Source organism: Hypanus sabinus, chromosome 8, assembly GCF_030144855.1.
Source record: "Hypanus sabinus isolate sHypSab1 chromosome 8, sHypSab1.hap1, whole genome shotgun sequence".
In the NCBI taxonomy this organism is placed as follows: Eukaryota; Metazoa; Chordata; class Chondrichthyes; order Myliobatiformes; family Dasyatidae; genus Hypanus; species Hypanus sabinus.
Window position 1 is genome coordinate 114451079 of NC_082713.1, and position 27571 is coordinate 114478649.

Below are 27571 nucleotides of genomic sequence, written 5' to 3' on the forward strand. Positions count from 1 at the left end.
TAGGTTTTTTAAAAAGTTGACTCCTTCTAACTTAGGTCACAAACATATAAATCACCCCTCATACTCTGGTGAAGCCTTTAATGCAGCCAGTTGACTGTCTTGTATGCTGAAGGAATATTAGACCACATTTCCTGTCCTTGGACAAGGAGTTCTGGTGACCTTTCTAATGCAATGCTATCCAATGTGGCCACAATCAACATCAGTGTTCCTGAGGCTCGGAGCTTGAGAATGATGATAGCTCTGAACCTGGGCCACAGAAGCAAAGCAGCAAAGACACTGCTGAAGATTTATCTGAAGTCAGAGCTGATCGCAGATCTTGCTGAAGGCTATGACTGCAGTTTCAGGACAAACTTATTAAATGGGAACACAAGCAATGCTGGAAATCTTGAGTAACATGCACAAACTATTGGAGGAACTCAGCAGGTCAGGCAGCATCTATGGAGGGGAATAAACAGTCTATGTTTCAGGCGGAGAAACTTCATCAGGGCTGGAAAGGAAGGGGGCGGGAACCAGAAGAAGATGAGGGGGGAAGGAGGAGGAGGAGTAGAAGCTGGCAGGTGTTATCTGAGTCTGGGTGAGGGGGAAGGTGGGTGGGTGGAGGAGGGGGGAATGACGTAAGAAGTTGGGAAAGGGCTGAAGAAGAAGGAATCTGATAGGAGATGGCAGAGGACCATGGAGGAAAGGGAACCAGCAGGAGGTGATGGGCAGGTGAGAAGAAGAAAAGGGCTGAGAGGGGAACCAGAAAGGGGAATGGAAAAAGAGAGATGTGTATGTGTTGTGAGAAAATAAAGAATGATAATCTTTCAGACCAGTGAGTTTGAAAATCCCACCGCAGGTGAACTATGCAATCTGCACTTCCTACAAAAGAGTTTTATCCAATAACTAAAAGGGGTAAGACCAATGAAAATCCTCCAAAGGTGAAGAAGTGAGGGGCTGAAGTTTTATTATGGAGCCTGGAGTTATGCTGCTGTCCAGGTTTCAATGGCACAGCACGGTTTTTCTTGGAGTTGAATAAATGAGTTCCCAGGGCTGTGTGTATATAGTTAGAACTGTGTTGGTCTTTGTAGATTATACAGTTGCTTAATGTAGAACAGCTATAGCATGCCTTTTAGTTTAATACAGGATCCTTGTATATTGTGGACGAGAGTTTACTTTGGCCCTGGCATTCCACAGCTTCTCTCACCTTGTAACCAACATGAGGACATCCAAACAGAGAGAATACACACTATACAAAGAAAACGATGGAGAATTTTTATGAAAATATCTCCATATTTATAATTGGGACAGTTTCTAGTGTTTCCAGTTCTGAACCAGGAATCTTCAAGCATTAATCAATACCTGCAGCAGGAATTTGGGTTTGGATTCTATCTGATAGGTATGTCATGTGTGTATCCAATGTCTGGAAATGTTAATGTAATTCAGTGTTTTGTGGCTAGTTCCTGTCTGCTGTGGTTAGACGAGAGACACTGAAAAGTCACATACGGTGTGATTCAGGGAAAACATTCCTTTCTGAAGCCAAAATTACAATGAGACATTGACAAAGGTTATGTTGTCACTTCTGACAAACAGACTGATAATAAATAGCCATTTGGAAATCATGCCACATTATAGCAATGCAAGAAGTTACAAAAAGGATAATGTATTTAGAAAAAGTTTTTTAAATGAGTTTTATATTTATAAATCTGTAAAATACTGAGAATGTCAGTACAAACCTTCTTTCGCGTCAGGACCCAGAAAGCCAGGAATACTTGGAGCACCAGAATCCACATCTTCATGAAGAGTCTCTCCCTCCTCGTAGCCACTGTCGTAGGTGTCAAGCACACTGTTCTCAGAAGGTTCCAATCTGTCGACGCTGACCTTTGATTAAAAAGCAGAAATTTAGATTACAGAATGTCATTCAAGGCAATCCCATCTCAGCGTCTTTAATACATTCCACCACAGGGGGGCACTAGAGCCTAAATCTTGCAAAGGTTCTCGAAACGGTATTGGAAAACTGAATAGTTACCAATAGACGACTAAACAGTTTTAATATTAATATTTAGCCCATATCTTAGAATGTACATTTGTAGTTAAAGTGTCATGACTTTAATCTTCATGTTTTTTTTTGTTTCATCAGCTGTGGTTCAATGGGGGCGTTTAGTTCCTGAGGCAGAAGGTTTTGGATTCAGGTCTCCTTGAAGATGTTTTGTGATTATTGTATAATAAATTGCCTCTTGATTTTTCTCTGGAATTCCCAAGTACTAATTTCAAAATTGTGACAAATCATAGAGTCATTCAAGAAAGTAACATGTCATTCAGCCCGACTGGTCAATGCTGAACAAGATTTCCATCTAAGGTAGCCCTGTTTGGCTCTAAGCCTTTCCTGTATTTTAAAAGTGCCTTTGAAATGATGTTAATGTATCTGCCTCAACCATCTCCTCTGGTAGCTAGCTCCTTTCTGCCCCCCCCAACCCAAAAGTTGCCCCACCCAGGTTCCGGATGAAACCTCACCATTCTCACCTTAAAGCAACGCCCTCTAATTCTCGATTCCCTAACTCTGGGAGAAAGACTGCGTCTATTCACACTATCTGTGCCCCTCGTCAGATCATACACCTCTGTCAGATCTCCCCTGCTCAGTAACACCCAATGAGGAAAGTTTCAACCTGCTCATCTCCTCTCCCTCGAATCCTGGCAACATCCTCGAAAAGCTCCTCAGCACTCACTCCAGCTTAATAGAATCCTACCAGGGTGACCAAAACTAAGCACAGTGTTTCAATCGCTGCCTCGATATTGTCATTCAAATTGTCCAACAATTTCTTTATATCTTTTATACCAACCGCTTATCATTACTGGTTGGTGGGTTAATTTGTCCCGAGATTAGGCTAGCATTAACTTGTTGGGTGGTATGGCTCAGAGGACAAGAAGGCCTACTCCACATGGTATCTCAATAAATAAAAGATAAATAAGCATTAAAATATCTCAATTAATTCAGCATTTATCTTCTATACTGAAATAAATACTAGCCGAAACTTCTGAGGCTTTTTCAGGTTCAAATTCAGAGTCACTTATTTGTCACACGTACGTCAAAACAGACAGTGAAACAGCCAGCACAATGTCAGGGTGAGCTGGTGGCAGCCCACAGGTGTCAGCACACACACCGGCACCAAAAAGGCAATGCTGCAGGGTTCAGCAGAACAACACGGACTAAAACAAAGCAACGCAACAGCGGCAAAACAAGAACAAGAGAAAATCTGCAGAGGCTGGAAATCCAAGCAGCACACTCAAAATGCTGGAGGAGCTCAGCAGACCAGGCAGCATCTGTGGAAAAGGTACAGTCAATGCTTCGGGCCGAGACACATTGAAACGTCGACTGTACTCTTTTCCATCGATGCTGCCTGGCATGCTGAGTTCACCCAGCATTTTGTGTGTGTGGCAAAACAAGTCTCATTTCACACACACATTCTCTCTCGCTCTCTCTCTCTCTCTCACACACACACACACACACACCCTCCTCCTCCTCCTTCTCCTCCTCCTCCAGTCTCCAGCAGATTCACAGATTCTGTATCAGTTCGGCTTTATTTTTTTTGTACAAATTGCTGCTTTATTGATGTGATTACCAAATGCATTTATACAGTAGATTCCAGTTAATTTAGCCATTGGTTAATTGGGGCAGCTGCTTAATTGGGCCAAAATGTACTGGTCTTGATGTGTCCTAATTAAATGGGATACATTATTCGGTATTTGCAATCTCTTTGCTGATCACGATGTGAGATTTGATTACAAGATTTACATGTATTAGCATGACAACACAGAGACATATAGCAAGCACTAGAGCACAGAAACAGGTCCTTTGGCCCATCTAGTCTGTGTTGAACTGTTAATCTCCTGCATGCATTTTCCTTGCACATACATTCCCTGAGAATGCAAGTATCCATACAGATATTTTGTGTTGTTATGTAATAATTGTCTCCAGATTTTTCTCAAGAGTGACCAGGTTCTAACTTCAAAATTGTGATGAATCATAGAGTCATACAGCATATGGAAACATGCCCTTTGACCCGATGATCCACGTCGAACAACATGGTCCAGATGGGACAAGGCAGAATAAAAGTTTGGCATGGACTAGATGGGCTGAAGGTTCTGCCGCAGTGCTGTAGTACTCTGTGACTCTGACTCCATAAGATCAGCCTTTCAGTGTCTTCAGAGCAACGTGGTAATTCCTTCATCCTGTTGTCCTGGACTTTGGCTCTTGACAGCTTCGAGAACTGGAAGACCAACAAGTTCTGGGCAAACCTAACAGCACCTTTCACTGAATTGATACTTTTCCAGTAGCATTTGCCGTTTGTACCAGTGTCTGTCTTTGGGAAAAGCCAGCGAAACCCAGAGTCCCATCTTACACAGCCATGTAGGATATCTAGAACATGGCAAGATAGTCCAGAAAAGGACGCAGTGGTTTCTCAAAAGTTCATGCTGCTTGGGGAGCAGATACAAAAGATACGAATCTGTGCCAACCAAGATGCCAACTTAAACTAAACCCGTCTGCCTGCTCATGTTCCTCCATTCACTGCCTGTTCATGATCCCGTCTGCTGTTATTGCTGAGTGCCATTGAGTTGTCATTGATTCATGACGTTCTGTGGATAGCGTCGTTGTCCAGAGGGTTTTTGTGGCAAGATACTGAAGTAGATTGCTAGGCCTTTTCTCCACGCAGATGCTGCTGCCCAGGTTGGGAGCCGGCTGGGTTTGAACTCAGGACTACCTGCCTCGAAGTCCAGTGCTAATGGCACGACACCACCGAGTGGCCCAAATGCCTGTCTAAATACCTCTAGTTTTCATTTTATTTGGAGATAGAGCATGGTTACAGGTCCTACTGGCCCAACTAACCCTGTGACACTCATGTGACCAATTAACCTTCTAATCCGGATGTTTTCAGAATGCGGGAGGAAGCAGGAACGCTGTTGTCTGAACCCTTTGTTCCTAGGTGGCATGTGGGGCCTCAGGAAGCGGGAGCACCCAGAGGGAATCCAAGTGGCCATAGGGAGAACCTACAAACTCCTTTTGGACAGAGGTGGGGTGGAATTAAACCCGGGCTGTTGACACTGTAATAGTGTTATGCTAACTGGTCCGCTGAACGCTGCTGTACCGTCCTCACTTTGCTTTGCTCACATCTCACTCCACTCATTTCCAGTCAATAGTGGGATTGGCAACTCGAGGCAGGAAGAAGCCTCCAGCAACCACAGCCCCAGCTAATTCATCAACTTTCTGAAAGAGAAAACCAATCATGGCTACTCTATACACTCGGAGGACACTTTATTCACTACATGAGTAGAATGCGGTGAGGTCTTCTGCTGCTGTAGCCCATCCACTTCGAGGTTCAGTGTGTTGTACATTCAGAGACACTCTTCTGCACACCTCTGCTGTAGCTCATAGTTATATGAGTTATTGCCCGTTCCTGTCAGCTTGAACCAGTCTGGCATTTCTCCTTTGACCTGCTTCATGAACAAGGCATATTTGTCCACAGTACTGCTAGATTTTTTTTTGATTTTCACACCATTCTCAGTGAAATCTAGAGACAGTTGTGTGTGAAAATCCCAGGAGATCAGCAGTTCTGAGATTCTCAAACCCACCCCACCCGGCATCAACAATCATTCCACAGCAAGATTTCTTCCCCATTCTGATGTTTGGTCTGAACAACAACTGACTGTGTCTGCATGCTTTTATGCATCGAGTGGCTGCCATATCATTGGCTGATTAGATATTTGCACAAACGAGCAGGTTGAACTGGTGTACCTAATAAAGTGGCCTCTGAGTGTATTTCTCAGCAAATGGTCCAGAGTTTTATCTGAATTATCAGTTCCACCATCATCGTTGTTTAGCGTATTCAGCCAAGTCTGACAACTCAGGGTGTTCACTTTCATTTCCCCTCTCTTTCACCTCTGCATCAATATCATCACAACATAACATGATGAAATTGCTTTCACATCTTCTCCGCAGGCAGTGTGTTCTAGGCTGGACCTTGGCAAAAACCTCTGTATCCTTTTCTGGATGATCCTGCCCAATGGCGCAACCACCTCGAAGGCAGCACATTGAGACCCTGCATCTCACCACCAGCCAAGCAAAGCCCAAGTGCTTGTTTGAAAGTCGTGGTGATGAGATATTCAATCAACAGGCCAACAGCATCTGTCACCTTCTTCTCCCTCAGGACCATGAGGATATTCCATAAAACAAACTGTGTGATTGTCTTGTGGCCAGCGGCATTCTTCTGCACAAGTTACAATAATGCACACATCCAACTAAATGCAACAGTCTATGTCAACATGGCCAGACCCATCCAGTGGAACAGATAGAATCTTAGTACCTAGTGATAGTTGCAAACCCATCATCTCTACACAGCTTACTGCACCATCTGATGAAGGTCACCATCAGAATGAGGTTCATTGGCCCATTTTTCTCAGTTTCTTCAGAGGATTGTCCATTGTATCTCCTTGGACTCAATGCGTTTATGATCTGTTGGTGAAACTGGACTGCAGCAATTCTGTTCGAGTTATTTGATTCAATCAGTTCTTTCTTGATATCTCTGTCCTACAAATCACGTTCCCAGCATCATCAGCTAACCAAACTTGGAAATACAAGGCTGGCTAAACTAGTTGCCAAAGAATATGGCTTCAACTTCCTATGATTTATCCTGGAGCCCCAAACCCAAGTGACAATCAATCTGCAGGTGAATGGTGGAACCAAGCAGAAGGTGGCAACATTGTCCATGTGAGTGAGTGGGCCAGTGCAGGAGTGGAGATTTGAGACTTTGACTCGAGAAGCTTCGACGAGAAGTGGCTGAGGACGAGCTTCACTCCAAGTGAGGTGAGGCTGGGTAAGTTCCTTTCAAAGGAGAAAGTTTCAAAAGTTGAGGCAAGTATTGGGTAGGTCATGGCAGCTGAGATCGGCCCCATGGTTTGTTCATCCTACAGCATGTGGGAAATCAGGAATACTTCCAGTGTCCCTGATGACTATGTGTGCAGAAAGTGTGTCCAACTGCAGCTTCTGGCAGACCGCATTGAGCGTCTGGAGCTGGGATTGGATTCATACTGGAGCATCCGCGATGCTGAGAAAGTCGTGAATAGCATGTTCAGTGAGTTAGCCACACCGCAGGTCAAGGCTACTCAGGCAGAAAGGGAAAGGGTGGCCACTAGACAATGTAGCAGTAGGCAGGTAGTGCAGGAGTCCCCTGAGGTCATCTCCCTCCTAAACAGATATACTGTTTTGGATACTGTTGGGGGAGATGTCTCATCAGGGGAAGGCAGCAGCAGCTGAGTTCATTGCACCATGGGTGGCTCTGCAGCACAGGGGGGGAAGGAAAAGAAGTGGGAGAGCTATAGTGATAGGGGATTCGATTGTAAGGGGAATAGATAGGCGTTTCTGCGGCCGCAAACAAGACTCCAGGATGGTAGGTTGCCTCCCTGGTGTAAGGGTCAAGGATGTCTCTGAGCGGCTGCAGGACATTCTGGAATGGGAGGGTGAACAGCCAGTGGTTGTGGTACACATAGGTACCAACGATATAGGTAAAAATGGGATGAGGTCCTACAAGGTGAATTTAGGGAGTTAGGAGATAAACTAAAAAGTAGGACCACAAAGATAAAATCTCTGGATTACTACCAGTGCCATATGCTAGTCAGAGTAGAAATAGGAGGATATTTCAGATGAATACGTGGCTTGAAAAACGGTGCAAGGGGGAGGGATTCAAATTTCTGGGGCATTGGAATCAATTCTGGGGGAGGTGGGAACAGTACAAACAGGACATTCTGCACCTGGGCTGGACTGGAACCAATGTCCTAGGGGGAGCGTTTGCTACTGCTGTTCAGGAGGCTTTAAACTAATGTGGCAGGGGGATGGGAGCAAGTGCAGAGAGACAGAGGGGTGTAAAATGAGGGTAGAAGCCAAAAGTAGTAAGGTGAAAAGTAAAAGTGACAGGCAGGCAAATCTGGGGCAAAAAACAAAAAGAGCCACTTTTCAACATAATTGTATAAGGGCTAAGAGTGTTGTAAAAACAAGCCTGACAGCTTTGTGTGTCAATGCGAGGAGCATTCGTAACAAGGTGGATGAATTGAATGTGCAGATAGTTATGAATGAATATGATATAGTTGGGATCACAGAGACATGGCTCCAGGGATGGGAGCTCAACATCCAGGGATATTCAATATTCAGGAGGGATAGACAGTAAAGAAAAGGAGGTGGGGTAGCATTGCTGGTTAGAGAGGAGATTAACGCAATAGAAAGGAAGGACATTACCTGGAGAATGTGGAATCAATATGGGTAGAGCTGCATAACACTAAGGGGCAGAAAACGCTGGTGGGAGTTGTGTACAGGCCACCTAACAGTGGTAGTGAGGTTGGGGATGGCATTAAACAGGAAATTAGAAATGCGTGCAATAAAGGAACAGTAGTTATAATGGGTGACTTCAATCTACACATAGATTGGGTGAACCAAATTGGTAAGGGTGCTGAGGAAGAGGATTTCTTGAAATGTATGCGGGATGGTTTTCTGAACCAACGTGTTGAGGGATCAACTAGAGAGCAGGCCATTCTAGATTGGGTATTGAGCAATGAGGAAGGGTAAGTTAGCAATCTTGTCGTGCGAGGCCCCTTGGGTAAGAGTGACCATAATATGGTGGAATTCTTCATTAAGATGGAGAGTGACATAGTTAATTCAGAAACAAAGGTTCTGAACTTAAAGAAGGGTAACTTTGAAGGTATGAAACGTGAATTAGCTAAGATAGACTGGCAAATGATACTTAAAGGGTTGACAGTGGATATGCAATGGCAAGCATTTAAAGATCGCATGGATGGACTACAATTGTTCATCCCAGTTTGGCAAAAGAATAAACCAGGGAAGGTAGTGAACCCGTGGCTGACAAGGGAAATTAGGGATAGCATCAAGTCCAAAGAAGAAACATATAAATTAGCAAAAAAAAGCAGCACACCTGAGGACTGGGAGAAATTCAGAGACCAGCAGAGGAGGACAAAGGGCTTAATTAGGAAAGGGAAAAAAGATTATGAGAGAAAGCTGGCAGGGAACATAAAAACTGACTGTAAAAGCTTTTATAGATATGTAAAAAGAAAAAGATTGGTCAAGACAAATGTAGGTCCTTTACAGCCAGAAACAGGTGAATTGATCATAGGGAACAAAGACATGGCAGACCAATTGAATAACTACTTTGGTTCTGTCTTCACTAAGGAGGACATAAATAATCTTCCGGAAATAGTAAGGGACTGAGGATCTAGTGAGATGGAGGAACTGAGGGAAATACATGTCAGTAGGGAAGTGGTGTTAGGTAAATTGAAGGGATTAAAGGCAGATAAATCCCCAGGGCCAGATGGTCTGCATCCCAGAGTGCTTAAGGAAGTAGCCCAAGAAATAGTGGATGCATTACTGATAATTTTACAAAACTCCTTAGATTCTGGATTAGTTCCTGAGGATTGGAGGGTGGCTAATGTAACCCCACTTTTTAAAAATGGAGGGAGAGAGAAACCGGGGAATTACAGACTGGTTAGTCTGACATCCGTGGTAGGGAAAATGCTAGAGTCAGTTATCAAAGATGAGATAACATCACATTTTGAAAGAGGTGAAATCATCGGACAAAGTCAGCGTGGATTTGTGAAAGGAAAATCATGTCTGACGAATCTTATAGAATTTTTTGAAGATGTAACTAGTCGAGCGGATAGGGGAGAGCCAGTGGATGTGGTATATTTAGATTTTCAAAAGGCTTTTGACAAGGTCCCACACAGGAGATTAGTGTGCAAACTTAAAACACACGGTTTTGGGAGTATGGTATTGAGGTGGATAGAGAATTGGTTGGCAGACAGGAAGCAAAGAGTGGGAGTAAACGGGACCTTTTCAGAATGGCAGGCAGTGACTAGTGGGGTACCACAAGGCTCAGTGCTGGGATCCCAGTTGTTTACAATATATATTAATGATTTAGACGAGGGAATTAATTGCAGCATCTCCAAGTTTACAGATGACACGAAGCTGGGCAGCAGTATTAGCTGTGAGGAGGATGATAAAAAGATGCAGTGTGACTTGGTTAGGTTAGGTGAGTGGGCAAATTCATGGCAGATGCAATTTAATGTGGATAAATGTGAGGTTATCCACTTTGGTTGCAAGAACAGGAGAACAGTTTCTTATCTGAACGGTGGCCAATTAGGAAAAGGGGAGATGCAACGAGACCTGGGTATCATTATACACCAGCCATTGAAGGTGGGCATGCAGGTACAGCAGGTGGTGAAAAAGGCAAATGGTATTTTGGCATTCATAGCAAAAGGATTTGAGTACAGGAACAGGGAGGTTCTACTGCAGTTGTACAAGGCCTTGGTGAGACCGCACCTCGAGTATTGTGTGCAGTTTTGGTCCCCTAATCTGAGGAAAGACATTCTTGCCATAGAGGGAGTACAGAGAAGGTTCACCAGATTGATTCCTGGGATGGCAGGACTTTCATATGAAGAAAGACTGGATCGACTAGGCTTATACTCACTGGAATTTAGAAGATTGAGAGGGGATCTTGTTGAAACGTATAAAATTCTAAAGGGATTGGACAGGCTAGATGCAAGAAGATTATTTCCAATGTTGGGGAAGTCCAGAATGAGGGGGTCACAGTTTAAGGATAATGGGGAAGCCTTCTAGGACCGAGATGAGGAAAAACTTCTTCACACAGAGAGTGGTGAATCTGTGGAATTCTCTGCCACAGGAAACAGTTGAGGCCGGTTCATTGGCTATATTTAAGAGGAAGTTAGATATGGCCCTCGTGGCTAATGGGATCAGGGGGTATGGAGGTGCAGGTACAGGGTTCTGAGTTGGATGATCAGCCGTGATCATACTGAATGACGGTGCAGGCTCGAAGGGCCAAATGGCCTATTCCTGTACCTATTTTCTATGTTTCTATGTGATTGTATGCTCTGACTTGAGTGTCTCCATAGCTGTTGTCTCTCCATCTCCTTTCTGATGGATTCAGCCAGAAGCAAGATGGGAGAGGTAACTTGCCCTCAACAAATGTGATTGGGGAACTCCAGGATATCTCCTCATACCTATCTCTTGACCAGGACCCTGCTGGTGGACATCAGGCCACTGTCTCCTAAACCATCTCATCATTTCAAAAGATGATCCAGTCTAGTCCTCTACACGTTCTTTTCCAACCCTCTTCTGCCCTTTACTGTCTCATACAAGTCTAGCTGAAGAATCTCAACTCAAAATAATGACTGCCCATTGAAGCTGCCTAACGTGCTGCATTTCTCTAGCAGTTTTTTCCATTTCCCACCCATTCATGTGGGTTACATGAGGTCCTCAACTCCTCTGAAGAGCAGTCATGTTGATTTTTTTGGGTTCCCTTACCTAACCATATTTTAGAGAGTACATCTACCATGTGTACAATATTCTGAGAAACAATATTGGTATTGCTTTCTTGTCCCTTGCACCAAGGGATAGATAGTGAAAAGCTTTTTCTGAGAGCCCCCCAGGCAGATCATTCTATACATAAGGACGAGGAAAACAGAGAGCAGAATATAGAAAAGTTCTTGTCCCAGCCCTGCGTATTTGTTTTAATTTCTGAACAACAGAAGACCATGTGACATCTTCCTACCAAGTATGGTATATGTCTGATCCAGGAGAATGACTAGCCTCAGAGACAGATCTGACCTGTTTGGCGATAAACATGGATAAAGGTTAGATTAGCTTTATTCGTCACTCGTATATCGAGGCATGCAATGAATTGCGTAATTTTATATCAAAGACCAACACAGTCCGAGGACGTGCTGGGTCAAAGCAGCCATAGTGTCTCCATGGTTCCGGTGCCAGCAACTTTCCAGCCCTTCCTAACTCATACATCTTCAGAACGTGGAAGGAAACTGGATCACCCAGGAGAAACCACATGGTCATGGCGATAACAGACAGCAGCTGAAATTGAAGCTTGACTGCTGGTGTCTTTAGCCACTATGATACCTTTTCGCCCTTTCATCATCTTAAACGGTGAGGTGCTTTTCTTCTCCGCCTTCTGAATGTAGAAGAAGAAGAAGAATAACCCTTAACTTGGCAGTGGAGTTATCGGGGCACCGTCATGACGGTGTTTACGTAGCAAGCTATTCTTGTTTTTACGAGGCTGAGTTGCTAGCTCAACGCTCAACCTGAATTGGATTCGAACTCGGGAACCCTCGCTCCGGAGTCCAGGGCTGATGTTATTGTGCCACCAAGTGGGACACCTTCTGAATGTAGGTGAGAATTACAGTGCTTATTTTGCGTGGATTCTCCATGTTAGGAGAAGTATTCTACCGGGTTTTGATGTTGACAAAGACCCAAAAAATTGACAATTCCTTTCTGCCACTGACTTTCAGGCTTGTCCATCCTCCCTCCCCACTGATCTCCCTCCAGCCACTTATCCTTGCAAGCGGAACAAGTGGTACACCTGTCACTGCACCTCCTTCCTCACTACCATTCCGGCCCCAAACAGTCCTTCCAGTGAGGCGACACTTCACCTGTGAGTCTGTCGGGGTCATTTACTGTGTTCAGTGCTCCCAGTGTGGACTCCTTTATATTGGTGCGACCCGATGCAGATTGGAAGACCGTTTCACCAAGCATCTATGTCCGCCAGAACAAGCGGGATCTCCCAGTGGCCACCCATTTTAATTCCACTTTCAATTCCCATATGTCCATCCACATCCTCCTCCACTGTCGGGCTAAGGCCACACTTCGGTTCGAGGAACAACACGTTATATTGTTTTTGGGTAGCCTCCAACCTGATGGCATGAACATCAATTTCTCAAACTTCCGGTAATGCGTCCAAACCCACCCCCTACTCCTTCTCCATTTCCCACCCCCTTTTCCCTTTTTCACCTCATCTCACCAATCAACTTCCCAGCTCTTTATTTCATTCCTCCCACTCCAGGTTTCACCTGTCACCTTGTGTTCCTCTCTCCCCTTCTCCTACCTTTTAAATCTACCAGTCAGCTAATTTCCTCTAGTCCTGCCGAAGGGTTTTGGCCCGAAACATCGACTATTTTTTTTTCCCCATCAATGCTGCCCGGCCTGCTGAGTTCCTTCAGTATTTTGTGTGTGTTGTGTGTGGTGGAGAGAATATTGATTGGCTGCATCACAGCCTGGTATGGAAACACCAATGCCCTTGAATGGAAAATCCTACAGCAAGTAATGGATATGGACCAGTCTATCACGGGTAAAGGCCTCCCACCACTGAGCACATCAACATGAAACATTGTCACAGGAAAGCAGCGTCCATCATCAAGGACCCCAGGAGCCTCTGGACTCATGCCAACAAGTTCAGGGACAGTTGCTACCCCTCAGCTATCAGGCTCTTGAGCCAAAGGAGATAACTTCACTTGCCCTGTCATTGAAACATACCCCCAACCTATGGACTCACTTTCAGGAACTTTTCATCTCGTGGTCTCAATATTTATTCATTATTATTATTTATTTAATTTTGTATTTTCACTGTTGTGTCTTTTGCATACTGGTCAAACACCCAAATTGGTGCATTCTGTCATTGAATCTATTAAGGCTATTATTCCATTAATTTATTGAGTATCCCTGCAGAAAATGAATCTCAGGGTTGTATATGGTGACACATATGTACTTTGATAATAAATTTACTCTGAACTTTCAGCTTTAGTCATCTGGTACAGCTGATATTAACAAAGACAAAGATTGTTTGTTGCTCTAGATCCCAGATCTCATGTCTCCAGTTTTTTATACATTTAAAAGGAAATATTTTTAAGGGCATCTGGTAAATGCAAGTGAGTGGGAACAAATGAATAGCTCTTTTTAATACCTGGTCTCGGGGTGATGAACTGAATGGTCTCGTTCAGTGTTGGACGATTCTGACTGGTTGTAGACTAACGTTTCTGGTGTATGGGTTCTCATTTTGTAGAAATGGTAGTCAAAACTGCAGCAAAAATCGGCACTGAAAATGCCCAATCATATATGTACGAATAATGCTCTTCATAATTCGTAAAACATTTGAGAAAAATATGATCAGTTTAGTGATCAATACCAAGGGTGCAATGGTACATTAAAGTAACATGGTCCTGATTTGCCACAAAATCCAACCATATTAGAAAGCAATATCTTTACATGTCCTGAAAAAATATTCTGCTGGCTGTTTTTGACTTGATATTTTAGTTAAGTGTTGTAGATTATGATAGAACCACACATGTATATAAAGACTATTTTCTAAGTCAGTCTGGATGGGCTGAATGGCCTGATTCTGCCTTTATGTCTTGTGGTCTTCTGGACCTAGTAAATATATTCCAGATTGCCAGGCAGCTGCTTGTTTGTAGGGAAGGAACTAAACCAATGGATTTACTGCGGAGGACATGCTTGTGTACATGTACTATATGAAGGTGAAGTTGTAGATGATTATTCCAGCACCCACAAAGCTGAAATTAATCTTCTTTGATCGACAAAGCCTGATTTCCTGTATGTTGAATAACTTTGATTAACTTACGATTGTCTCCAGTTTCCTTGAGTTAAGAGAGCAGCTGTGTCTGGATGTAAACAATATGAAAAATTAATTAAGGGTTCTTTGGATCTTGCTCATCCCAACTTAGCAATTTACTTTTTCCATCACTGCTGGGATTTTGTTTCTCCAAGTAAGTCAAATACTTTCACAATGTACCTTCAGCAAATTAATGCTCTACCTGGTCAGCTTGCTATCCTTTTCAGAATAATTACTGTTGTTTTGCCCTCTAGTGATTTATTTACTGCTCCCTGAATAGACATTTAACATACTTGTTTAAGCAAAAATGGTTTTGTTTTAAAAAATCTCATTAGTATATTGTGCACAGTTGATAAAAGAACCATCCATTAAAGTAAATATACCTGCCTTCAAATTACTTATAGCTAATTCTTTAACATATAATTGTTCACTGAATGTGTACACTGCTAACAATGTCAGCATTAATTGCCCATGCTTTATTGCCTTGGACTGAGAAAGCAAATGAAAGCCAAACTCTTTGTGGTCTACAGTCACATATAGGCCAGATGTGATGAACGAAGATGGCAGATTTCCTTCCGCAAAGGAAGTTTGGATTTTAATACCAAATTGAATGTTCCATCATAACCATGCCAAGACTTGCTTTAACTCAAGTTTTATTTAAAGTTCTGCTGCTTTTAAGGTCATATTGGCCACTTTCCAATTTGTTTTACAGTCACTACATTGCAGTTTCATTAGTTGGAAAGTGTATTGGAGCAAATAGACTTTGTCAAAGTCATTACTACATTCAAGTAATTTATAGTAAGATCAGAATACGTAGGGGCAGAATTAGCTCAATGATTGGATTCTAATAAGGTCTGGCAGTACGATTCAATTTGTAGTTTGCATTTTTTAAGTTGGAAATAATATTAAGAGGAGCAGTATATATGTTCTCCACATGCTTAACCTATTTTATATTGTGTCTTTTTTCATTAAGTATTTTCTCTTCTGTGGCTTCTGAGGTGCAACGAAGTGATCTCCATACAAAACATCCTTTCAGAAAGCATTTGGATTTGACTGTGTTGATGGTATAGCACTTTGTAACGGTAATTACAAAGCCCAATCTGATCAATGAATCGTGGGGTTCACCAAAAGCATTGACAATTCCTTCCCTGTTCCCAAAGATCTGCATTTTCCACCATCTACAGACTCTTGGGTCTCCTGCCCCAAGAATTAGCTGGTGCAGAAACCAGTCATCATAACCTTTGCCATAAACATTCTTTGTAAACGCTTTGAGGATATTTTCAATGCCTGCTTGAAAATCTATAATGTCCTGGGCCAATTTAACTCAAAGTGCAGAAGGAATGGACAAGAGGCAAGGGGGGCCTCGAGCCCCAATGACATGACCATATGTGGCACGCACATACAGCAAAAGGAATGTGAAGCATCCTAAGCAACTCACCCGTGTAGTCAAGCACCAGAGTCTGAAGCTTTCCCAAAGCATACAGAAATGGAGTTGAAGCATTTCACCCTCAAGCCGATAGACTTCTGATGATAAAAAATCATCATAAAGAAGACTTGATGTATTTAATGACTTTGGTCTTCCACATGTTCGCTCTTACATCTAGTAAGATGCCAGCTAAAGACCAAGGTTCTGCACCTTGGCAGTTGATTGTTTTGAATGGATGAAGGTGTCCTTCTCTGATGTGGAAAATGCCAGTAATCAGGCTAAACTCAGCCGACTCCATCACGGACACTAGCCTCCCCAGCATTGAGGATATCTACAAAAGGCAATGTCTCAAAAAGCTGACATCCATCATTAAGGATCCCAATCATTCCCTCCTCTTGTTACTATCATCAGAGAGGAGGTACAGAAGCCTGAAGACACACACTCAACACTTTAGGAACAGCTTTTCCCCCTCCACCATCAGATTTCCAAACAGACAATGAACCCGTGAACTCTACCTCACTAATTTTGCTCACTTTATGAACAATTACAAATTATGGGATGGATATCGGTGGCCATGGTAATTGAAGAGAAGCTCATGTCAGGACCAAATGTGAGTCAAAGTTGAGAAGAACCTAATTCAGTCTCAGAAAACTGCTGGAAGAAGATGGAGCAGATGATTAGGAATCAAAGACTGCCACTGGGAATACAATCACTTCAACCTCGGCACTATTTTGTTGAAGGAATGTCCAGATGGTCCCAGCAACGTGCACAGAATGCTGGAGGAACTCAGCAGGTCAGCCAGCATCTGTGGAAAAAAGTAAACAGTTGATGTTTCAGGACTGCTGAAGGGTCTTGGCTCGAAACGTTGACTGTACTCTTTTCCATAGATGCTTCCTGGCCTGCTGAGTTCCTCCAGCACTTTGTGTGTGTTGCTCAGATTTCCAGCATCTACAAACTTCCCTTGTTTGTGTCCTGTTGATCCTATGTTGGGGGTTGAATGCCCACATGTGGATCTGAGCGTCATCTGTCAAAGTAGTCCCCAATTATATATATGCTTGTACTTGCACACCACTTTTCATAACCTCAATTTGTTATAAAATGCCAGCCAAACTCCCCATAGCAAGTCATCACAAAAGATTAAGACCAGATAATAAACACAAAAGATTCTGCAGATGCAGGAAATCGAGAGTAACACACACAAAATGCTGGAGGAACTCAGCAGGTCAGACAGCATCTATAGAAATGAATAAACAGTCATTGCTTTTGGCCAAAACCCTTCGAGGTGATAGTTAATACCAAGTGGGTGAGAGGAGATGAAGTAAGGAGCTGAGAGGTGATAGATGGGAAAGGTGAAGGGGTGGAGAAGAGGGAATTCTGGGAAAAAGTGAGGAAGAAGGGGCACCAGGGGGTGGTGATAAGCAGGTGAAGAGAAGAGAAGATGTAAGAGGGGAGCCAGAGTGGGAAAATGAAGAAGAGAGAAGGGAAGGGAGAAGAAATGACTGCTTTCATGCCATTAGGTTGGAGGTTGCTCCTCCAACTTGAGAGCGAATGTTTTAATTTGCTTAGCTGACTCTGTCTTTTCAAAGTTCAAGGTAAATTTCATTATCAAAGCACATGTACAGTATGTCACTAGAGACAACCCTGAGGTTCATTTTCTTGCGGGATACTCAACAAAATTTTGGGCATGTGGGGCTCATCAGCCTTGGACAGCAGCTCACATAGGAGAAGGAAAACTCTGATTTTAAAACTCTGCTGCCTGGTGGCCATTCCCACCCACGGGAAAGGCTTCAGGAGTAAACCCTGAGGAAGAAATCGGAGCTGTGGATCCTAGGGCAGTTTGAAGTTGTTTACAACTTCACTCTGGCAACCTCTGCGACGACACTGGTGCCAAACTGTATCAACACTTGCCCTTTCCTTAGACTACATCGATGACATGGTGAGGGGGAGCCCACTGCATGGGCAACAGCCGGTTCTTCAAATCTTCCTGCCCAGGCTTGCGTCCTGGAGAGGACACGGTCCACCAGAGGCGCAAACCCGTGACCCCCGGGATCGACGGCTGCCTACTATTACTCAACAAATCTATAGAATAGTAACTGTAACAGATCAATGAAAGACTATACAACTAGGGCGTCCAGAGTGCAGAAGACAACAAACTGCAAATGCAAATATAAATAAGTAGCAATAATGAGAACATGAGATGAAGAGTCTTTGAAAGAAACCTTTGGTTGTGGGAATGTTTCAGTGAGGGGCAAGTGATGTTGAGTTAAGTTATCCCCTCTGGTTCAAGATGACTTGCAAGTTAAGACAGGGATACCTCAAAATAATGTTGCAGGATTTGAGGGAGGAGAAAAGAAATTTATCTGATGTGCTTGCCGAGCATTACCTGACAAAATGCTTTTTGAACAATTCAGTTGGAGAGGCATTTCAGCTTGTTGTGCTCAAAGTATGGAATTCAAACCCCCAAGCTCTTCATCAAAAGCATGAAGGTTGTTTCTAATAATGCATACAGAAAAACCTGAAATGAGGAAACACAGTGGACTGCAGATGCAGGAATCTGGAGTGAAACAGCTAAATATCATAGCAACTAAGCAGATCAGTCAGCAACTGTTGTGGGAAACGTAGGGTCAAAGCTGTGGGTTGAGACCCTTCGTCTGGATTGAAAGTGTTAAGGGAGATAGCCAACTTCTTTATGCTGGATATCAGCTAGCTTCCTGGAAAAGTAACACACATAAAGTGCTGGAGGAAATCAGCAGGTCAGGCAGCATCTGTGCAGGGAAATAAACAGTCAAAGTCTCAGGTGGAGACCCTTCATCAGGACTGGAAAGGAAGGGAGAAACCAGATCATATGTTGTATCGTGGTAAAGTGATTCTGTGACATTACCTTCCAGAGGTGTGGCCTCCCTTTCTGCTGGCACTTTGACTCTCTACTCATTCCCCAAACAGTACAAAAAATAGTATTAGGTTATTTGGAAAGAATCCCATGTTGTCAATATTGAAGGAACGTAAACTTTAAAGTGATTGATAAAAGGATTAGAGTCAAGGAGAGGATTTGCAGACATTTACACTACACGCTGCACCCGCAAAGCTAACAGCATTATGAAGGACCCCTCGCACGCCTCATACAAACTCTTCTCCCTCCTGCCATCTGGCAAAAGGTACGAAGCATTCAGACTCTCACAACCAGACTGTGCAAGTTTCTTCCCCCAAGCCATCAGACTCCTCAATACTCGGAGTCTAGACTGACATCTACATCATTTATTGTCATACTGTAACTTGTCCTCTACTGTGCCTATTGTCTTGTTTATTAATTATTGTACTGTCTTGCACTGTTCTGTGCACTTTATGTAGTCCTGTGCAGGTCTGTAGTCTAGTGTAGTTTTTGTGTTGTTTTATGTAGTCTACTGTAGCCTTGTGCTGTCTCACATGGTCTAGTGTAGTTTTGTGTTTCATGTAGCACAAGGGTCCTGGAGAAATGGTGTTTCATTTTTTACTGTGTACTGTACCAGCAGATTTATGGTCAAAATGACAATAAACTTGACTTGATTTTCACCCAGACATTGGTGGGTGAGATATTAATGGCTGAAAGGGTGATGGAGGCATTCTTGGAAGTGAATTGAAGTGCAAGACCCAAAAGATTATGGGTCTAGAATCATTCTTTGACCCATTCTTTGTCCCATTTGAACCAAGCTGGTCTAAGTGACTTCCTTCTATGTCATTATTTTTTGACAGACATAGATACATGCTGCTTTTACTCTGGATAATGCTAGTCTGGGAAATCAAGGTATTTTAATACATATATAAAACATTAATAAAACAATATTTGGTTTGCATTGGATATTTGGACAGGAACCAAACTTCATGATGCATTAGAGCTAAGAATCTGATGTGGGTTTCTTAAAATTGTAAATCTATAGCATTAGCGTTGTTATATTGCTACTCTATGAGGGTGGTTTGTATGGTGATTCTTCTACATAGAAAATAGAACACAGTACGGCTTCACCCCACCCAACCTGTAATGTTCTGTCCACCACAGAACCTACTCTGATCAATCTAACCATTCCCTCCCCTATAGGCCTTCATTTATCTTTCATCCATGTGTTTATCTAAGTGTCTCTTAAATGTCCCTAATGTATCAGCCTCTAGCACCACCCCGGCAAGGGTGTACCATTCTCTGCGTAAAAATCTCACCCCGACAAACACCTATTCCGTTTCCAATCATCTTAAAACCATGCCCACCCCCACCCCCAGTGTTAGCAAAAATGAGAGAGATATTTCTGCTCAGTTAATTTCTTTTAGTTTTAGAATGCTTCATTCCGGCTGTAGGTTCTTCCCTTGAGGACTTTCACACATTTCAAAATAACTTTTCATGACTTTACTTAAATATTCATCAATTTTATTTTCATTTAATCTCTGCAGTGGAGCTCTTGACCTTCTGACACAGAAATGAGAGTGTGAAGATGAAACTGGATGAAGAGCAGACCATTTGGCATTTCTGTTGCTACACCATTCAGTAAGATCACAGTTATTTTCCCTACGGTAACCTCATGTCTCTTAATTCCTGCAGTGTAAACTCAGGGGCTTCTTCATTAGGTGAGCCTGTGCACCTGCTCTTCATGCAAATATCTAATCAGCCAATCACATGACAGCATAAAAGCATGCCGACTTGGTCAAGAGGTTCAGTTGTTGTTCATCAGAATGGGGAAGAAATGTGACCTACCTGACTTTGACCATGGAATGATCGTTGGTGCCAGACGGGGTGATTTGAGTATCTCAGAAACTTCTGACCTCCTGGGATTTTCATGCATGACAATCTCTCGAGTTTACAAAAAACAAGAAACATCCAGCGTACGGCAAAAACACCTTGTTAATGAGAGAGGTCAGAGGAGAATGGCCAGACCGGTTCAAGCTGACAGGAAGGCAACAGTAACTCAAATAACCACATGTTGCAAAATTGGTGTGCAGGAGAGCATCTTCAAACAAGGAGCTGGTCAAGCCTTGAAGTGGATGAGCTGCAGCAACAGAAGCCCATGTGTGCACTCAGTAGCCATTTCATTAGGTATAGGAGGTGTGTAATAACGTGGCCATTGAGTACATAACCATATAACGTGAGTTTTGTTTATTTAGAAATGAGCCCACGCAGCCTGGTCACACCCATGTGACCACCCCGTACACCTTTGGACTGTGGGAGAAAGCTGGTGCAGTGGAAGAAACCAGACGATCACAAGGAGAACATTCTGTACAGGCTGGGGCAGGGTTAAACCCAGGCTGCTGGCACTGTAAAAGCATCGAGTTACCTGCCATGCACCATGACCCCCCCCCCCCAAGCCTCAAAATCTTTCCAAAATTCTTCCATGTTCACTAATAACATTTTTCCAGTTAATGATTTAATTTCAGCAACTTGATCCACTACAAGGGGTATAATCACTATAACTGATTGTAACAATTGTCCTTAATTGAAGGACAGTAGTTTATATGGGAAAATCCAAGTTGTGTCAATCACTGCCAACATGACAGTGTTATCTTAAATAACATGCCACCAGCACTTAAGATTCTTTGTTTGTGAAGAACAACCTGCCTCTCAATAATTTGTGCAATTGGTAATTTAAAAAAAAATACTGATTTAAAAAAATTAGTTTACCAATAATTTTGAGGAACATTTAGCGTGTGTGGGAGGAGTGACATGTTAATGAACTCAGTTGTTTAGTTCTGTGTGTCATCTGTTAGGTCAGTTTGAGACTGGAATCTGGAATATAAGGTCTTGTCAGTGGTAGAGCATGATGAATGTGAATATTTGTCAAGAAAAGCCATTGAATTATTAATATATATTCATTGAAGAACCAGTTATCAAGCAAGGAGTAAAGCATATTCATTCCTGAATACTTTACAAAAGTAAGTAAGGATTTTATGTAGTAACACACACAAAATGCTGAAGGAACTCAACAGGTCAGGTGGCATCCAAGGACAGGAGTAAAGAGTCCGAGTTATTACTTTGTGTTACTCTGGATAATTTTATTATTTTATGTTGTTTATAATTTTATGTTGCTTTAGTGTTAAACTTTAATTAATTTTGTTTCTTCAGTGAAATGCTAATCTGTACCTTTTAAAAACAAGATGAATTTTTGTGTCTAGCATCACTTTATGTACATATGATCAATCTATAAGCTATTTCTATTATCTATTTATATTTATTGTGCTTTTTTGAATTATTTTGTTCCTTATCTTAGTGTGGTTTTTATATTCTGCATTGGATCCAGAGTAGCAATTACTTTATTCTCTGTTACACTTGTGTTTGGAAATGGCATGAAACAATTTTGAATCTCGAATCTCAAGATGCTGCTTGTGCTATTGCAATGGTGCTGGTAATCCGTTTAAGCAAAATATGTTGAGCAGCAGTGCAGAGGCAGAGAATTAACACAGGCAGTACAGTAGCACAGAAAGAAATCTGGGATGTATTGTTGAATTTGGACACCTTTGTTTGGTCGTTCTTTATATTGAATTTATTGCACACTCGGAAATGAGGAGAGCTCACATTAAGGTTTCTGTACCTGAGGTTTGCTTATTCATTTGATAAGGTGAATGAATAAGTGATTGCTCAGGACAGTGCTCATACCTGTGGCCAGGAGTTACAAGTCCCAGCAGAGAAGCATGAGTACAAAGTTCATGTTAACGTTGTGATGCAGAAGAGGGAGTGCTGAACGCTTAAGTGGATTCTTCAAGAGCTCAGTTCAAGATTTGTACTGGGAGGAGGTTCGGGGGGGGGGGGGTGGGGGGTGTCGATGTACCTGATCTATTTTGTTCATTTTTTGTGCAGGAGGAGGATGGGGGGGGGGGGGGTCGATGTACCTGATCTATTTTGTTCATTTTTTGTGCAGGAGGAGGATGGGGGGGGGGGGGGGTCGATGTACCTGATCTGTTTTGTTCATTTTTTGTGTGGGAGGAGGTTCGGGGGGGGGGGGGGGTCGATGTACCTGATCTGTTTTGTTCATTTTTTGTGTGGGAGGAGGTTCTGGGGGGGGGGTCGATGTACCTGATCTATTTTGTTCATTTTTTGTGCAGGAGGAGGATGGGGGGGGGGGGGTCGATGTACCTGATCTGTTTTGTTCATTTTTTGTGTGGGAGGAGGTTCGGGGGGGGGGGGGGTCGATGTACCTGATCTGTTTTGTTCATTTTTTGTGTGGGAGGAGGTTCTGGGGGGGGGGTCGATGTACCTGATCTATTTTGTTCATTTTTTGTGTGGGAGGAGGATCGGGGGGGGGGGGGGTCGATGTACCTGATCTGTTTTGTTCATTTTTTGTGCGGGAGGAGTTTCGGGGGGGGGGGTCGATGTACCTGATCTGTTTTGTTCATTTTTTGTGTGGGAGGAGGTTCTGGGGGGGGGGTCGATGTACCTGATCTATTTTGTTCATTTTTTGTGTGGGAGGAGGATCGGGGGGGGGGGGGTCGATGTACCTGATCTATTTTGTTCATTTATTGTGTGGGAGGAGGTTCGGGGGGGGGGTCGATGTACCTGATCTGTTTTGTTCATTTTTTGTGCAGGAGGAGGATGGGGGGGGGTCGATGTACCTGATCTGTTTTGTTCATTTTTTGTGTTCGGGGGGGGGGTCGATGTACCTGATCTGTTTTGTTCATTTATTGTGCAGGAGGAGGTTCTGGGGGGGGGGGTCGATGTACCTGATCTGTTTTGTTCATTTTTTGTGTGGGAGGAGGATCGGGGGGGTCGATGTACCTGATTTGTTTTGTTTATTTTTTGTGTGGGAGGAGGTTTGGGGGGGGGGTCGATGTACCTGATCTGTTTTGTTCATTTTTTGTGTGGGAGGAGGTTCGGGGGGGTCGATGTACCTGATCTGTTTTGTTCATTTTTTGTGTGGGAGGAGGTTCGGGGGGGTCGATGTACCTGATCTGTTTTGTTCATTTTTTGTGCGGGAGGAGGTTCGGGGGGGTCGATGTACCTGATCTGTTTTGTTCATTTTTTGTGTGGGAGGAGGTTTGGGGAGGGGGGTCGATGTACCTGATCTGTTTTGTTCATTTTTTGTGTGGGAGGAGGTTCGGGGGGGGGTCGATGTACCTGATCTGTTTTGTTCATTTTTTGTGTGGGAGGAGGTTTGGGGGGGGGGATGTACCTGATCTGTTTTGTTCATTTTTTGTGTGGGAGGAGTTTTGGGGGGGGGGTCGATGTACCTGATCTGTTTTGTTCATTTATTGTGTGGGAGGAGGTTCGGGGGGGGGGGGTCGATGTACCTGATCTGTTTTGTTCATTTTTTGTGTGGGAGGAGGTTCGGGGGGGTCGATGTACCTGATCTGTTTTGTTCATTTTTTGTGTGGGAGGAGGTTCGGGGGGGTCGATGTACCTGATCTGTTTTGTTCATTTTTTGTGTGGGAGGAGTTTCGGGGGGGGGTCGATGTACCTGATCTGTTTTGTTCATTTATTGTGTGGGAGGAGGTTCGGGGGGGGGGGGGTCGATGTACCTGATCTGTTTTGTTCATTTTTTGTGTGGGAGGAGGTTCGGGGGGGGGGGGGGGGTCGATGTACCTGATCTGTTTTGTTCATTTTTTGTGTGGGAGGAGGTTCTGGGGGGGGGGTCGATGTACCTGATCTATTTTGTTCATTTTTTGTGCAGGAGGAGGATGGGGGGGGGGGGGGTCGATGTACCTGATCTGTTTTGTTCATTTTTTGTGTGGGAGGAGGTTCGGGGGGGGGGGGGGTCGATGTACCTGATCTGTTTTGTTCATTTTTTGTGTGGGAGGAGGTTCTGGGGGGGGGGTCGATGTACCTGATCTATTTTGTTCATTTTTTGTGTGGGAGGAGGATCGGGGGGGGGGGGGGTCGATGTACCTGATCTGTTTTGTTCATTTTTTGTGCGGGAGGAGTTTCGGGGGGGGGGGTCGATGTACCTGATCTGTTTTGTTCATTTTTTGTGTGGGAGGAGGTTCTGGGGGGGGGGTCGATGTACCTGATCTATTTTGTTCATTTTTTGTGTGGGAGGAGGATCGGGGGGGGGGGGGTCGATGTACCTGATCTATTTTGTTCATTTATTGTGTGGGAGGAGGTTCGGGGGGGGGGTCGATGTACCTGATCTGTTTTGTTCATTTTTTGTGCAGGAGGAGGATGGGGGGGGGTCGATGTACCTGATCTGTTTTGTTCATTTTTTGTGTTCGGGGGGGGGGTCGATGTACCTGATCTGTTTTGTTCATTTATTGTGCAGGAGGAGGTTCTGGGGGGGGGGTCGATGTACCTGATCTGTTTTGTTCATTTTTTGTGTGGGAGGAGGATCGGGGGGGTCGATGTACCTGATTTGTTTTGTTTATTTTTTGTGTGGGAGGAGGTTTGGGGGGGGGGTCGATGTACCTGATCTGTTTTGTTCATTTTTTGTGTGGGAGGAGGTTCGGGGGGGTCGATGTACCTGATCTGTTTTGTTCATTTTTTGTGTGGGAGGAGGTTCGGGGGGGGTCGATGTACCTGATCTGTTTTGTTCATTTTTTGTGCGGGAGGAGGTTCGGGGGGGTCGATGTACCTGATCTGTTTTGTTCATTTTTTGTGTGGGAGGAGGTTTGGGGAGGGGGGTCGATGTACCTGATCTGTTTTGTTCATTTTTTGTGTGGGAGGAGGTTCGGGGGGGGGTCGATGTACCTGATCTGTTTTGTTCATTTTTTGTGTGGGAGGAGGTTTGGGGGGGGGATGTACCTGATCTGTTTTGTTCATTTTTTGTGTGGGAGGAGTTTTGGGGGGGGGGTCGATGTACCTGATCTGTTTTGTTCATTTATTGTGTGGGAGGAGGTTCGGGGGGGGGGGGTCGATGTACCTGATCTGTTTTGTTCATTTTTTGTGTGGGAGGAGGTTCGGGGGGGTCGATGTACCTGATCTGTTTTGTTCATTTTTTGTGTGGGAGGAGGTTCAGGGGGGTCGATGTACCTGATCTGTTTTGTTCATTTTTTGTGTGGGAGGAGGTTCGGGGGGGTCGATGTACCTGATCTGTTTTGTTCATTTTTTGTGTGGGAGGAGGTTCGGGGGGGTCGATGTACCTGATCTGTTTTGTTCATTTTTTGTGTGGGAGGAGTTTCGGGGGGGGGTCGATGTACCTGATCTGTTTTGTTCATTTATTGTGTGGGAGGAGGTTCGGGGGGGGGGTCGATGTACCTGATCTGTTTTGTTCATTTTTTGTGCAGGAGGAGGATGGGGGGGGGGTCGATGTACCTGATCTGTTTTGTTCATTTATTGTGCAGGAGGAGGTTCTGGGGGGGGGGGGGTCGATGTACCTGATCTGTTTTGTTCATTTTTTGTGTGGGAGGAGGTTTGGGGGGGGGGGATGTACCTGATTTGTTTTGTTCATTTTTTGTGTGGGAGGAGGTTCGGGGGGGTCGATGTACCTGATTTGTTTTGTTCATTTTTTGTGTGGGAGGAGGTTTGGGGGGGGGGTCGATGTACCTGATCTGTTTTGTTCATTTTTGTGTGGGAGGAGGTTCGGGGGGGTCGATGTACCTGATTTGTTTTGTTCATTTTTTGTGTGGGAGGAGGTTCGGGGGGGGGGTCGATGTACCTGATTTGTTTTGTTCATTTTTTGTGTGGGAGGAGGTTCGGGGGGGGTCTATGTACCTGATCTGTTTTGTTCATTTTTTGTGTGGGAGGAGGTTCGGGGGAGGGGGTCGATGTACCTGATCTGTTTTGTTCATTTTTTGTGCGGAGGAGGGATTTGGTGTTCGATGTGCCTGATGCATTTTGTTCGTCGTTTTGTGCGTTTTTTTGTATCTGTCAGTCAATATTCAGAATGAAGATGAATCATGAGAAGGAGAATGGTGGAAGATTTGACAACGGTGAACAACATTTTTACTAGAACTAGAGCCCATGGGTTAAGGGTGAAAGGTGAAATATTTAAGGGGCATCTGAAGGGGCATTCTTCACTTTGAGGATGGCATGAGTGTGGAACGAGCTCCCGGGGAAGCGGTGGATATGGGTTGGATTTCAACATTTAAGAGAATTTTGGACAAGTACCTGGGTGGGAGGGGTATGGATGACTGTGGTCCAGGTGAGGGATGATGGGACTATGAAGAATAACAGATCAGCACAGACTAGATGGTCTGAAAGGCCTGTTGCTGTTCTGTAGTGCTCCAATACTGTCTCTAATACCACCAGAACAGATTATTGATTATGATTTATTTATTTAGATACACTGAAGAACCACCCTTTCTGGCTCAATATGCCACTCTGCCCATCAACCCACCTATTTAACCCTTGCCTGATCACAGTTCAGCTTACAATGATCAATTAACCTACTAACTGGTATGTCTTTGAAATGTGGAAGGAAACTGAAGCACTCAGAGGAAACTCATGTGTTCATGATGAGGAAACTCCTTCCAGATGATGCAGAAATTGAACTCCGATCTCTGACGACACAAGCAGTAACAGTGTCGTGCTAACTGCAAACTACCATGGCTCCAGAGCTTGCTGCTGTTCAGATTAAACTGCATCTGAATGTATCATTGCATTTAAAGTATTTGCAAATGTCCTGGAGTCACGAAAAACTCAATAATGAACTTGTCTTCTTCTTTCTATGATGTGTGTGCTTAGACATGTTGTCATTGGTTTTCATGAAATTTGGAAATCAATTATGTAACATATTGGCTAGAGAAGTAAAAGTCCATAGTCATTTTTTAGCCAATATTATCTTTGAGTCCCAGTGATTTATCT

General features: G+C 43.7%; 1 protein-coding gene across 1 annotated transcript in view; it reads right to left on the reverse strand.

Moving 5' to 3' along the window:
• LOC132397653 (epiphycan-like) overlaps positions 1-27571 on the reverse strand; it is a 248207-nt gene that overhangs the window by 215614 nt on the left and 5022 nt on the right. The window contains 1 exon segment of the mRNA XM_059976420.1: positions 1713-1857. Within this exon segment, the coding sequence (XP_059832403.1) occupies positions 1713-1857 (145 nt within the window).